Below are 15,569 nucleotides of genomic sequence, written 5' to 3'. Positions count from 1 at the left end.
TGGATATGTTGCCCCTTTAGGATTTTAAGTATTTTTGGGTTTTGTACTCATCTTTCAGCATGCTGCCTGAAGTAAAATGCTGTGGCACTGAATGATCAGCTTCTTTTGTTTGGTTTATTTTTTTGGAGGTAGGTTTTTGTTTTTCTATTTGTTTTCCAAAATGTTTTGGGAAATGATTCTCCTGTGCCATCTCAATAAAATCAAATGTATTGCTGCCACAAGAGAGTAAGGTAAATTTGTTGACACATAATGAGGTTTTCCTTAATGCATGCAGATTGGTAGGTATGTGCTGGAGACCCAATAGTTAGAAGCACAGAAACAGCAAATTTTGTTTCAATAGGTAGAAATAATGCCTGGCTGTTGTGCATTCACTGCTCTGAATTGCACCTGGGGAAATATGTGAAAAGCAATGAAGACACAATGCCACATATCTAAATTCAATTTAAAACACCATATGCTTCAAAAAATGTAAGGTGGCAAAACTTTAAGGAAAAGGTATACATGTATTTATATATTTGCTTATTCCTGGAAACATATTCAATGTTTTTCATGGTTTTACCAATTATGCTTGCAAACATCTAAGCAGTGCTCTTCTCTGCAATATTTTCAGGAGATCCTTTTTCATGCTTCTCTTTTATTGTCAGTGTCTTAGCAGGGTAGAAATGTATAATGTGGGAAGGAAGAAGGAAGAAGAATATAGTTTTGAGTTTCTCCTTCCCCTTTTTCCATCCTATTGTGTTCCCTCTGCCCAGCTAAAGCTCAGCAGTAGTATGTTTTTAATCTGTGGTAACCCAGTATCTGGGGGGAGAAGATAACAAGTCAGGGAAGTATTTAGAAGTGTATAATCTATTTTTTAAGAATGTCCAAAATTCCTAATGATAACTTTTCTGTAGTTAAAATCAGCTTTGCTGTGCTTAAGAAGTCAGCAGTAAGTCAAATGCATTGCACAGTGAAATTGGGACCACGTATATTAGAAGTTAAGGGACAGAAAAAAGATATTGCAAACTTGTCCTGATTATCTTGCCTCTATGGCTCCAAATTGGAAGCCTTATGCTCCAAAGCAAAGTGGTTGTGTATTTTAAACAGTCAAGGTCTTAGACACCTTAAGAAACATTATGTTTCATTTTAGCAGAAGTGGAAGATTGAAGATTTTAGAGGTGTGTCTATTGATCTTTTGTCTGCAAACCCTCTGCAGCAGACAGGTACTTCACGAATCTTCGCAAAGCTGCCTCTTGAAAGTAGTCAGTGAATATACCTCTTCTAAACAGACAGATAAAATGATGATTTTTTTTCCCAAATTAAATGATCTCATTAGCTATAGGTGTTGAGAATATGGAACTGCTTCATGACTGCATCAAGTATTCTGAACTTTCTATTTTTTTTTTTTTTTTTCAGTAGTAGCAGAACCAAAAACGTACCAAGCAAATTGTTCAGCTTCATAACAGTACAGCAGAGCTAACGTTTTTGTCTTAGAGGTATCTAAAGAGCAAGTGAAGCTCTAGGAGAGTGTGTTGACATAAAATGTCTGGTTAGAGAGCTGAGTCTTTAGCTATGCTTGAAAGCTTGACAAATTTTTCTTTTTCAACTGCTCAGTGCTAGAGGAATCTAAACAGCCATTGGCTGCTGCCAGCATTGGGAAGAAACCATATTTTTTTTTTTCTCTCCTACTCAAGTCAGTAACATGATTAATATATTGGGCTGTTCAATTAATCCCTTGTTCTAGTTTCAGTGGTTTTTCAGGGCTTTTTTCCAGTTTGAAGAAAGAATTTACTGTAAAATGTCTTCTATCTTCCCTCTGTGCTCCACTTTCTAATGCTCTGGTAGTAAGCTTTAATTTGCTGTATGGGCTCTGCAGGCAGACGTTCTCTAGGGATGATAAATGGTGTTATTTTTTGCATTGCATTTAGGTGTCAATATTGTGGGTTTTCTACTCTGTCCTAGCAAAGATAATAGAGTTTTTAAAATACAATTCCTAGAGTGCTCTGAGCTGTCTAAGTATTAACTTTTAGCACTTATGTGATTGTTGTACATTTCACAAAAATGGCAATCAAAATCAAAAAAGCTGGAATTGGTTTTGTGTGTGCGTTTGTGCTGAATTAAGAAGTGGAAGAATGCAGAAAAGGGGAAACTGTGGTTTTTTGTTTAGTTTTCTGTTTGTTTGTTTTAATTTTTAGCATGAAAAGTTTTGTCCCATTCTGTTGGAAGAGCCATGAGAATAGTGTGCCAGCCCCAGAGGAAGACTTCCTTATCGTTCTGCTATTGAAGCTCTTCCTGTTGACACGCACACTTGTGCTCTCTGGGGAGCACTACCCAGTCATCCAGAAAAGAGGCTGGCTTCATGTGACTGCAATCTGAGAACAGACAAGAGAAATTTGGATGTTTGGGACTTGGGGAGAGGACACACACACTAAGACTTCAGCCTGAATGAGGCTAATACATTGGATTTGTAACTTGCCTGAACTCAAAACTAACAAAAGCTGGGGGTTTACCATGGCAGAACAGACCTCAGCGTGGGCTGAGCAAGCCATCAATAATCCTCCATATTTTTTGGCTTGAGCTGCTGCAGTTAAACTATTGCTAACTCTTCAGCTTACTGTAAAGCCACACAGGGCATGCCAACAGTGTTCCAGTCACACCTTCAAAGTACAACAGAGCTTTTTTTGTTTTTTTAATACAGTGTCTTACAACTCTGAAGGAAGTGGGAAGAATTGCAATCAAGTTGCATCAGCTGAGAGAGCAAACTTCCTTAGGAAAACTATGAAATGAGCCATTGTGGTATGAAATAATGCCTCTATATATGTTCTACGATTAGCTTTAGAAAACATATATGATCACCCATATACAGGTGGTTTGTGAGCTTCATAGAATGTTAGGGGCTGGAAGGGACCTCTAGAGATCATCAAGTCCAACTCCCTTGCTAAAGCAGGATCACCTAGGGCAGGGCACACAGGAATGCATCCAGGTGGGTTTGAAGTTCTCCAGAGAAAGAGACTCCACAACCTCTCTGGGCAGCCTGTGTGGATGCATGGTGTTTCGTGAGTCAGTTAGCAAAAAAGGGTGAGAAAAGTGTGCCAGAAAAAGCTTGGAGGCAGTAAGACATGTGGTCCTGTAGCACTATGTGCTTTTCCTTTAAAGCCAAGGAGGCACGTTGGCTTAATCCATCCTTGCTGTGGTACTTCAGTATTTACATGTACACTCATCAGAGTGTTATTGAACAAATCTGCAGAAAGGAAAAAGCATGTAATTGTTGAAGATCAAGTGGAAAGAAGCAAGATGATTCTGCTAAGAGTATAAAGCTCTTTGGGATCTTGAGATTTGGAAAGGCATGGTTCTAGTCAAGTGCACTTAAATTGAGCTAAAGACATCTGATAAAAAGTTACATTTGTTACTGTTGTTTACAGTTCCGCTCCCTACTGGCAAACAAACCTGTGCTCTCTAGGTCTGTGTATTATTTTTATTTATTTATTTTCTGTTTATTTTATTTATTGTATTGTTCTTGTGTGGGGTTTTTTTTGTGTGTGTGTATTTTTTCTTTTTTATTTTTATTCCTTTTATTTTTCCCAGGAAAAAAATTATCTAGTTCCTGTGGTATGTGCTAATAATCTCCAGGTTCTGGAAGAGGGAAGGTAAACAAGGCCACATGCATTGTAGACTTACATTTAGTCATTCTTTGAGAGTTCCAAGTTTTGTCTTTAGAATTAAATCATTCATCCATGTAGTGCTAGGGTGCTTTAGCAAAGCCATGAGGACTATTAACTAGTTTCCTGTCTGAGAGCTCTGATTTTATCAGTCTTCCAAGGAAATGTAGTGCTCAGATTTGATTATTAATGGATATGTAGAGAGGAAATCTGTGGTTTTATGCTTGTTTTGTACTCGTGTTTTGTAGTCTCTTGGTTACACTTAGTTCCTTAATCCTGTCTTTTTTTTTGTTTTTGTTTTGTTTTCCTTTTTTGTTAAATATAGCATACATACACGTTTCTTGTTGCAGTTTGCAAATAAATGTTTATTATAAAGAATATTCATGGCTTGCATGGTACCTTTGTGCAAGGGCCTTAGGCATCTTCAGAAGTGCTAATTACCTCATCAGTTCCTTTGAAGTCCAGTGTGTGGTGTAAGGCTGGTGACTCTAACTACAGTGACTGTTTTCCATCTCCACATCTATGGAGAGTGCTGGAGCTGGGGGTCAGTCCTCATTTGCTGTGTTCCTGTACTGCCTTTAGGATAAAATCAGTGGGTTTTATGAGCGTCTGGTATTGTGTTTCTGGTGTCTTATGGGAGGACTGATCAAAACCCAAACACAAATCTGGAAGGAAGTGGAACAAACCCTTATACATGGGAATAAATTGGACACAACAAACTGTTGAGTTGTTGCTGGCTGCTGCTGAGCTCTAAACTCAGTGACTGTCAGGAGCTGATGCCTTGGAAAAAGAATAGTGCTGATAATTTTACTAGAGATTTCACATTTGGGAAGAAAAATATAATGCAATACTTTGCTTTAGCCACATTGCTGACACTGAATTGGTTGACAGATGACCACTTTATGGACAACATTTTAATATGTAATCCTTCTGTTTCTTCTTTCTTGTCTCTAGGCGAAGCCAAAAATCTTCCTACGTATCCGGGGCCAAACAAGATGAGGGATTGCTACTGTACTGTAAACCTGGACCAGGAGGAGGTTTTCAGGACCAAAATAGTGGAGAAGTCATTATGGTAACAAAAATATGCATACATGTTCTCTTAACTCTTCTCAATCTCTGTTTACTGTGTTTTGTCTAATGCCTTGAAGATAATTTTTTGGGGGGGGAGAAGGAAGGATGGATTATGATACTTCTTCCAGTTTTAGGAGTACCAGTGGTAGAATGTCATGATTCCTTTGTCTCTGGGACAATGTCCTGAAGGCAAACTGTATTAACTAATGTGCACCCAGTGCTCCTTTCAGCCTGCACTGTTTGTTTGGAACTTGCCTGAGCTTTTTAGTTTTCAACTTAGAAGGGAGTTATGGTTAGAATGGTCCTATGGTTAGAATTCTGCATTGGTCTAGCTACCCTAGTGTTAAAGTTGGGTTTTTTTTCCTGTCATGAGGCTGCAGTTTAAAGAGAATTGAACACCAAATGGCTGATTATCTTGGATGCTTCCTGTGAGATTATAGAAGCCTAATGTAGAATGAAACGGAATGAAAAGCATGTAACAAAAGCTAAACCATTTTCTGCTGGAAATCCCCAAATAACAAAAAAACCATAAAGGCAACAAGGCTGGTCATATATGTATACTTTGGCAAGCAAGGCTTATTTTGGAGTTGAGAGGAAAATAAGAGAAAGAAACAGTCAAGTTTAGAACTTTTATCTTAAGTCATAAAGTGGGAAAAGAGTGAGAGTTGAGTAATACAGTTAGGAATTCGCTATTTGTCTTCATATTGCAAGTAATATACTTGGGGAAGTTAGCTCTAGACCTCACCCTTCAATCCCTCAGAAGTACCTAATGCATTTAAGAATGTGAAATGAAGTAGCTTGAAGTGAGATTTATTCCCTTAAGTCACCGATTGTTCTCTTGCATGATTTTTTGTCATCTTTAAGTCTTTATTCTCTATCTTATATTCTGATGTGGTGTACTGGGGTCCATAATTGAGACTTTTGTTTCTTGATGTATTTAAATTGACTAAAAATAGAGTGCTTTTTAAAATGAAGGTGGGATATATATAATGTTTATAATGTAGCATATTAAAAAATATATATAAAAAAGCAGACTTATCAGTATGGGTTTTTTTAATTTTTATAATAACTGACATGCTGTGTCCCTAAATCAATTGTCCCTGAACCAGTAGTTTCTCTTCCTGCTTAGAACTAAAAGTGGGGGTTTTTTTATTTGTTTTTTGTGGCTTCTTTTTTTTTTTTTTTTCTGGATGATAGATGGTGCTTCTCAGGGAACTGGATGGTGGGGAGTGGTGATGTATGGGAGTAGACAGTGTAATTTCTTTGAACGAATACAAGTATTTTGCTATTGAGAAAATAAACTCTTAATAGTAGGAATAAGCAAAAAAATGTAACTCCTTCAGTGGGAAAAATTCTGTCTTTGGATATCATTATGAAGCTGAAGAGGTACACTGAGACTATGCAAAACTGGAAGGTTCCTAGTCTTGTTAGTTGAGGTGAATTCAGAGGAGAGCAATACAATGATCTGGAAAACATAATTGATGAGGAAAGATTGAAAGATTGGGATTGTTTAGCCTATGGAGGAGGGATAAGAGTGGATATATCTATATAAATATATTTTAAAACAACAACCCCCCCTGAAAATACTTAAGAGGGAGGGAATTGCTTTGTATGTCCACTATGGGCATTGCAAAAATAATGAACTGAAATTGCAGTGGGAAAAGAAGTTTAACTTAAGGTTTACTGTGAAGAAAAATCTGTCTGTTGATAAGAATTTTGAATCACTGGAGTGGACTGTCTTGTTATTTATTTATTTATTTATTGCAGAAAGCCTTTTAATAGCTTCTACAGGATCAGTCCCGACTGAAATATTGGGATCTTCCTGTTTTGGAATGATGGGTAAACCAAATGACCTCAAAAACCCTTTACAGTCCTATTTTCTTTGATCTAAGAGCTGACTAAGGATGATCTGCTCAGTTGCTGTTTCTTCTCCCAGTGAATTCCTCTCTTCAGTGGTAGTCTGTTTTTTCCCTCTGTGAGCTTTTATTTGCAAGTACTATTTTTCAAAAACTTGATTCCTCACAGTCTCTGAATATTCACTTAGGGACACTGATATCAACTGAATTTTTCATTTATCCATATAGGTGTTTATCTGTTGTTTTTTTATGTCATATAGAAGAAAAGCAGACAAAAATCCCAGTTACATGAATGGTAAAACGGGGATATCTTCTCAGTCTGTGGACAGGAATCGCTCTTATTAAGTGAGACACTCAAACAGCTCCTTAATCCTTTGTGACCATATTTACATGTATTAAAACAAGTACACAGACTTCCAGAGGAAGATGTATTTTAAGTGATTTCAGCCTGTCATGCAGTTGCCTATGGTTTTGTGTTTTTTTTTTGGAAGACTGAGATGAGCACAGCTGAGGAGCCAGAAGTGCTGTTACATTCTCTAATGGTTGGTTGTAAATTGATTCAACCCCCTGAGTAACCATGAATTACTGGCCAGGCCAGGCTTAAGTGCCCTACACCCCATGTAATTGGTGTGCAGCAGAGAAATCCCTTCATTCAGGTGTGGTGCTTCTTTACCAGGCACTTGCCAACTTAATAGTGAAGCATTTGTTGGGTTGCTTTTTCTCAGGTATCACTGCCATGATACGTGATGTTAGATGGGAGCAGGGATGTAAAGCTGGGCCAGTGCATGATTAATACAATCAAATCCTGCCTCAGCATCTACATGGCTGGCACTGAAGTGGGTGACACAGCCTGTGACTGTAGTTAGAAAGGAAGAGCACTGGCTCTGCTCTGTTGTTCTGCTCTGTTGACTATTTTTCACTTCTGTCACATCATGGCTGCCATGGGGCTGGCTTGCTATAAAGTTAGTTATAAGAATCCCCTGTATTTTTGCTTTTAGTAGTGACTTCCCCATCTTCCATTAAGCTTAAAAAATTATTTTCATGTATTCTATGAAAAACAAAATGCTTTGTGTGAGTGTCTAAATTGGAAGTTTTTTTTGTATGCAGCCTTAGCAATACTGGCACTGAAATGTCTTCTCATTCAGATTTGTCCTGGAGAAGCCTAACTTTTCCAGTGTCTCTGGGTAAAATGGCTTTTTATCTGCATGAAAAGACTTATAATTAACATCATACTGAAACACTCTGTTGTGTACTTGGGAATTCAAGAAGTGATTTCTGGTGGGTTTTCTTGTTAAAAAAAAAAATCACTTGTTTGAGCTTCATTATGTTTCCATCAAGCCACTGCAGAAATATATGCTTTTTTCAGGCAGGCCTTCTCCTGATGGAAAGCTTAAATAGAACTGGCAAATGGGAGAAAGGAAGCAGTTATCCCTCCTTCCCAGAGGGACTTGGATAAATGTTCAGTTCTGGCTTTCTTGGAATATCTGTGTCAGAGTCTTTAGACTGACTCATGATCTCCTATGTTTTTTTTATACTGGGACAGCAAAAGGTGTTGCTTCCCTGAGCTCTGTCCTAATCTTCTGCAACAGATTTTTCTTTTATTAGGCTTTGGCATAGGCATGAGAAGACTGCTGAGAGCAGCAAGCTCTTAAATCAACAGAGCCTGAACCAGAACCTCCTGTTGCCCAGTCTGGTGACCTTACTGGTGCTCTGAAGAGAATCTGTGTGAGCCTGGTGCCCTAAGTTTACATCTCAAAAATGGAGAGGAGCCAGCATGGTGAACCTTAACTTCTCTGTTCAGCAGTCAGGTGGGGCATATAAATTATGATCAGGAACTTAAATCATTCCTGCCAGCCAGGCTCTGTTGGCTTCTGGATTGTGGCACTGTTGCCTTGTGCTGGAAGATTTTAAGGACTGCTGTGAGGATAATTAGGTAGCATCTGACTGAAACAAGGGTTACAACATGAGGATGCCTTTCTATGAAACCACAGAACAATACAAAAGTAGTGTTTATGTGGGGCTGTTCAGAGTCTTCCGACTTCTCTGGGGATCTTTGGAGAAGCACAGGGCACGCGTGGGTTGGTCAGAGCAAGCTCTCCAGGTTCCCAGGAAGAGACTCTTGAACTCTTCAAGCAGCACTGTTTTCATAAACTCCTTGGCACAAGCTTTTGGTAAATTCTAGGAAGGTCACATGCAAGTCATAAGATATGAGGGAGAGGTCAGTTAGAGCCAGGATTTAATGTGCTTCTCTGTTTTCTATTTGTTGTTCAATATTTATATTGCCATAATCCACAAAGGCACTGAATAGAATTGGATCCCTTTCATATGACCCAGCAAAGATGTATGTTGCAAGGACTTCTGTATTTTTTGTCCTAAGAAATACATGAGAAATGCCTTTCTTTTTTTTAAGAGCACAGATCTAAAAACTCTCTTAAGTTCGGAGCTGCAAGTAGGCAGCCTGACAGGAATTTTGCCTAATAATTTCCTTTGGTGAACCAACTATTTAGATTCCCCCCTGAGTAGCTTCAGGCTCCACCACTCTGTACTTACTCCTAGGTGCAGATCTTCCCTAAGGATAAACTTTCTTGGCTTGTTGGCGCCAAGACTTTGCCTCTGCCGTTTGCATAAAATGTTTCCATTCACTTAAAGGGCAGTGTCAGCTGCAACAGGAAATCAAGGCAGCTTCTCAAATCATAGGTGAAGAATGGAAGGAATGTGACATCTCTAAATTTGTTTCAAGGATATGAATAAAGAGGCAAAAACTGTCGTATGTTAAGAATCAAATGGCTGACAGTGTGTGCTTGAGAGAGACGAGCCAAGCGTCTCGAGTCTGTGATTATTTCGTTCTCCACTGTTTCACTGAGGAATTTTTCACGTGCTAAACATAGTGATCAAAGCCTGAATGAAACATCAAATGAAGCCAGAGGCTCTTTGCCCACCACTAGTTTTTGTTTGTTTGTTTTTGGTTTTGTTGCTAGTCTCCAGTGAAGGTAACAGAGCCACAAGTCTGCAGTCTGCTCGTGAGCGTATAGTGAAATGTGCTGTAAATTCGCAGTTAAGACTATGTTATCTTTAATGAGAGGTTGCTGTGTCTTTGTTTTAGTGTTAGGTCAGGTAACAAATTAAGTCAGTAGCTCTCAGAACTTATTCTCTGTAATTCTACTGCCATTTTTAATGTTGTTGCTCTTTTCATTCTATGCTTGCTTAAGCCCTTTATTTTCCAATGTTTGGAGTTCATTGCTGCATAGCTAAACTTCTCTCCTATTCTGATAACATCTTGGATCCAGGCCATTTCTCAAATTCTAAATACAAATTTGTTTCCCTTAGTTGGAGTGTTGCCAAAAATGAGCTATTGTATCTGAGTCAGTTCCACTAGCTACCTCCGTATTCTTATGTTGTCAGCTCACCTTCTTGAAATAACAGCCTTCCTCAGCCAGGAGGCCTTAACTAAAGAGTCCTTGAGCTGGATGGTGTTGCATGTTCAGCATCTTTTCTCCTGCATGCTCCCAGGTCACTCCTCAGTGTCCTGCCTGCTGTCTTCTTCACTTGATCACATCCAACTGTACCTTGAATTGCTAATATCAATACACTTCAATTCTGAAACATTGCAAGCCTCTAAGAGGAAAAGGGGTAAGATGGGTCTGGGTGCAACTTCAGCCTGATCAGAGATATTATTGAAGGCAAGGACTATGTGGTTGTGTAGGGAAGTTATACAGCTGGAAAAGGCACTATGGGGGAAGCAGTAGTTAATAGAAAGAAGAGAATGAAGTGAACCTTGAGACCCAAGGCAGTGTTTATGAATGACAGTGTTTATCCCCATGAAAAGCCACCCATGTGAGTAACAATTGTTGGTGTTTGTAGAGTGCTTTGAGTGATCACAAAAAAAAAAAAAAAAAAAGTAAGTGCAGCTGTAATGTGACTTCTGTTGTTTGTGTGTGTCATCTTACAGAATATTTTGGGAGGTGAGTAGGGGCCAAATGGCTGCTGCTTAAAGTTATCATAATCCCTGTAAGCCTCATTGAGCCAAACCAGTAACTGTCAAGTGAGCAGGATAACTATAGCTCATGTGTCTGTGTGTCTTTTCTGAGCACAGGGCTGAGAAAATGCACACTGCTTGGTATTTTTTTCTCTGTGTGGTAGGAGTGTTTGTGGCTCTGTAATGCAGCGTTGTCCATCTGGGTGTCTGCACAGTGACACACAGAAAAATTCGCTGAAGCTTAGTGAATGTCTGGAAGACTGCAGCCTGTACTCTTAACAGTGGGCATAAGTGGTATGTTCGTATTTAGATGTTGCCTTCTGTGCCATATACTTCCTGCTGCACGTCCTCTGCCAAGTCTGTGCTTTAAATATAATACTAGGTATTTTTAATAAATTGTGTAAGGAAGCTACGATGACATCTGCCACCCTTGGCTCCTACAGAGCCTGTGCTACTTGCCTGTTGTCTTGCGGCTCTGTGTCTAGTAGGAGACTGAAGTGCATTCAGATTTTATTTGGCTTGCTGTGCCTGCTTTGAATAAACCTTCTCTTCTCTACCCCACTCCCTTTACGTCCACTGCAAAACATAGTATAAAACGTATTAGCCAAGGAGCAGAAAAAGCTCAGTAGTAGAAACAAACAACTGTACTCCTTTGTACAGACTGATTTTGCTTCCCACTCACATGGCGCTGTGAACTCTGGTCTCCAGTTCATGCAGCAGGATGAATCCAGTATTTCTAAACCGTTTAAAATAGTCAGAGGATGTGGAGATGTCTGTGGCATGTTAATAGTCCTTAGTTTCAATCACAAAAGCAGTTAAAAAAAAAAAAATCCATGCACAAAGAATTGGGGTTTGAGGAGTTTCATTATTATTCAATGTGCAACTCTTTCACTTCATCCACTGGAGTACTGGTGCCAAACGAAAAACTAAACTGCATTAGCGAATCCTAAGTATTGAGAAACAAGCCTAAGGTTTTGCAACACAACTTGAAACTATGTTTCTATGTAGAAACGTTTCTGCACTGAAATTTGTATTATTAAGTCTTTTCCTTTCTATTTATAGTATTTACGGTGATTTTTGTAGACAGCTGAAGCTATGGAATGAAAGTTGCAACTCCAATGCCTCTGGAGTTTAGTAAAACATGTAAAAGTGATGAATTTTGAACCTTTTCTTGGGGAAGAAGTTCCCATTCATCATGTTTGAAATGAAGATTCTCTTCTTTATTTGCTTTCATTCCACTTGATCCTACACAGTAATTTGTTTCTCTTCCTCCCTGTCTCCTCCTGAAAATACTCATTGCCAAAAAACACATTAGAAGAGATTAAAAAACAGATACCTCGAAATGGGAAGGGCTCTAAGCTGGACAGCTGTATGTGAATGAAGCAATATCCAGAGGGAACTTTTTGGGTTTGATTTCCTGGTATTCCTGCTCCTGTGAACATTTGGAACAAGCAAGATTTTGGTGAGAGGGGACTGTGCCTGAAGATTTGAATCCATTTCACTTTTATTTATTCTTTTACTTGACTGGTTTTTTGTGTGTGTGTCTCTTCTATCACAAGAGCTGTGGAAGTATCCTACAGAAAGTGTCCTGAGGAGGGATTTTGTATGTGCTGGTAGTAGGAGGTGCATAAAACATGTAGTGAGAAAGCCCCACACTTGATGAGAAGAGGACTGCTGAGGCAGAGCTCCCCTTGTTCAGAGCATAGCAAAGTGATGGGTACCTACTGAAAAAGAGCTGAGAAAAGGGGTGTGAAGCTGAGGGTATGTGGAGTAGATAGCTACAGAGTCAGGTCCTTGTGTGTCTGAAAGCTTGATTCAAGGGTTTAAAAATTGGTATAGGTCTTTTCTCTATAGAGTCCAGTCCCATCAAGGGAAACAAGAGAATAAGCCCCATTTCATAACTGAAGAGTAGTTGATGGGAGCCTGGCTACTCATCTCGTGCCTGTGATAGCAAAACTAAAAAGAAATTATTAAAACTGTTCTAAACTTAGAAGTCTTCATTGAAGAAGCTGGGTTTGAAAATGCTTTTATATTCGGCTTGGAAAGAGGTGAATTGCATTTACAGTGGAGGTGCACTGTTTCTGTCCTTGCAGGGTCCTAGTCTCATCAGTTACATCCTGTCACTTCTTTGAAGTCCAGAAGAAAGTGAACTAATGACACCAGCCTATGGTGCAAGGTTGGGGAGGGAGTCCTCCTTATTTCTCCTCTTCTTTGAATTACTAAAATTTCTCCTGAGCCATATGGTTGATTAATCTACAGGGAATTAACTGTAACTCAAAACCTGAGAATTGAATCCGAACTCACTTGGTTCTGAAAGATTCCCAAGTTTTTTAGCCAGGCTAGTTCTAGTATTTGTTTTGGAGAATCTTGTCAGACTCCTGAGGGCTGTGTAGGCAGATGCTGCTGCTTTTTATTAATTGCTATGTCAAAATAAAAGTACTTGCTGAAGCCCTATCAGGCTGATTCTGGCTTTTGGGAGGACACTGTGGGAGGGATTTAGCTGTTCTTTTGGAAAAACCTCTCTGGAGCCCTGGGGCTCACACTCAAGATAAGTTAGCTTGGGAAATAAATCATGGGGTTTGACTGCTGTGACCTCTTGCTTTTTGGGTCTGGGTGGGAGACAAAGCGAGTACTGTTCTGAAGAGATACATGGAGGGAAAGCACACATTTAAGTGGAAGCTGGAAGTATTTGTGTAGTTACTTTTGATTCCTTCAGAAAGAAGATACTGTTCCTGCAGAGCTACAGAAGATTGGGGTGGGAGAATGTCAGCTTTATCTTAGTGTGTATTCTTACAGTTAAAACTTTGCTGGCTAATTATCCAGGGCAGAGTGAGGGCACTCGTGTTGGAAATCTGCTTGCTTATATTAATTAAGAACGTGGTGTGCCTCAGGGGTGCTACCTGAGTGATGAGAGGCTGGGAATTTACAAGGGCTACTAGGTCTCAGAGGCAAAAAGCAAAGCAAAACTTCTCTCCTGTTGGCAGTTTCCACAAATAATGCAGAAAAAATGAAGAAAACCAGCCAGCAGGTGCTGCTCAGGCCAATAAGCCCTGTGCCTGTGGTCAGGTAGTGACCTGATGTGGTCCCTGTATGGCAAAGTCAGCCTTCAGAGCATTTCTTCTGTTAAAAAATCCCTTTCTGTTACCGTGCATTTGGCTAGATGCTTCCTGTTGTCCACTCTGCTTTTCTGAATCTTATATTTCTTTTGCTGTGGTGTGGTCTTAGTTATCTTCTACCCCTGACCACCACCAGTGAAAAATATCAATACAGGAGTTGCCAAAGGCCCAGCTGGAGTGTTTTCCCTACTGATTTCCCCCAGAATCAGCTGAGCTGAATTAAAGCATGTGCAGTGAAGTATTGTATTTACATTGCATTTAGACTTCCAGTATACTGAAGCTTCCCAGAGGCTTGACAGAGAATTGGGTATACAACCCACAGTTCATTAAGTATCATTTCATTCTAAGGTCATTAGTGAGTGAATTAATCCATTGTGTTCTTCCATCAGAAAGGACAATTTTATGGATGAACGGAGTTCGTATATAGTATATAATGCAGTAGGTATTTGGGCAATATTTTTGCATTTGTGTAGCCCCCTTGGGGTAAACCTGTGTGTAAAAACCCTCACTAAGTGATGTATATAAAATGAGGCCCTGGGGACTGCCAGCCAAAGCGTGGCTACTGGGACAGCCAGTTCCTAGTTTGGTAGAAGCTGAAGAACTTGTGCCTTTTGTGCCTGAATTCTTGATGATAAATAAAAGGCCCTTGAAGCAGAATGGGTGAAGGGGACATAACTGAGAGTGGAGAAGCAGAGGGGGAGCTGGGACAAAGTCAAAGTGCTGCTGTTTCTAGCTGTTAGATTTTTCTCCCCTGCTTTCATCAATACAAATGACTGAGTGGGGCTCATTGTTGTAACTTACAGCTGAGTGAATTTGTTTCAAGGAATGGAAAACTTTTGTGATGGTGGAAGTTTAACCTATGGGTTCACGTTGGCCTTCATTATTTGTCGGATATGTGTTCTTCCATGTGGTTGGTGGAGTAGTGACTTAAATAATATTCTTATTGAATATTAAGTGATGTCACTGGACTTCATGAAATTAATGTGGCATATCCCATGCAAACACGGGGAGCTTAGATAATTTGCAGTGCCTGTGTGTTTGGGTGAGACTTGTCAGCTGGCTCTTTGAGGAAATGTGGCAGTTCTGGGGGACTGTTTTTACTGTAGCTAGAAATACAAGCAAAACTCTATAATGATGTAAAATATCCTGAGAGAAGCCAAGGGAACTATCTCTCCTGACAAGGTTTAAGTTTAGTGGAAGGAACTATTAATATTTGGATATCTAGTTTTCTAACTTGAAAAGCCTTTGGTAACAATTACAGCTTCAGCACAATTCTGTCTCCCATTTTTATGCTTAGCCAGGACAATGAGATCTTAAATTGGGCAAGAAAAAAACCCGCTGGCTGTCAGCCTGTTGGAATTAGATTTATTTTTATGTCTACATCAGCAGTGCTTACTGTATTAATTCATATCACTCAAATTGTATCCACTCATTTTGATCTACTGAAGCATGAGTGACTTGGAATGAAAAGTGTGTGAAATGGTAGATCTCTCAATTAATAAATAATATTGATATGTGCTTAATAGTTCATTAGGAGTAAATCCTTAACCATATAATTGGATAGAGAGAAACTAAAGAGGTTAATGCTAGGTGTCTGAGACTTTTTTTTTTCCCCATTTAAATTGGTAGGATCCAAAGAAAGCCCCTCAAGTCTTTAAAGAGCTTTTCATGCAGAGGTAGTATTTATTTTTTTTTTTTAAATTTTGTCTTATTGCAAAATAATTTGTTCTATACAAGCCCAGTAAGCAAAAATGGATAGATAAGTGGTTCCATCAGGTAACAACCTGATATGGCAGCTCCAAGGCTTATTTACCATCAGTTGGCTGAACTTGACTGACTTTAAATAAGAAAATTTGCAGGGGATGAAGAAAGAGGGAATGGCCGTAGGCATTTTTTAAAGTAAATATATGCC

At 39.3% G+C, this 15,569-nt stretch overlaps 1 protein-coding gene across 3 annotated transcripts in view; it reads left to right on the top strand.

Annotated features, from left to right (window-relative positions):
- Nucleotides 1-15,569, top strand: part of RASA3 (RAS p21 protein activator 3) — a 178,456-nt gene that overhangs the window by 80,282 nt on the left and 82,605 nt on the right. For all 3 annotated transcript variants that reach the window (XM_071744238.1, XM_071744243.1, XM_071744247.1), the window contains exon 2: nt 4,593-4,710. In XM_071744238.1, coding sequence (XP_071600339.1) covers nt 4,593-4,710 — 118 coding nt within the window. The remainder of the gene's footprint in view (nt 1-4,592; nt 4,711-15,569) is intronic.

The sequence above is a fragment of the Heliangelus exortis genome, chromosome 1 (assembly GCF_036169615.1).
Source record: "Heliangelus exortis chromosome 1, bHelExo1.hap1, whole genome shotgun sequence".
Lineage (NCBI taxonomy): Eukaryota > Metazoa > Chordata > Aves > Apodiformes > Trochilidae > Heliangelus > Heliangelus exortis.
Note: the sequence above shows the minus strand (reverse complement) of the source record. Positions and strands in the feature narration are given on the sequence as shown.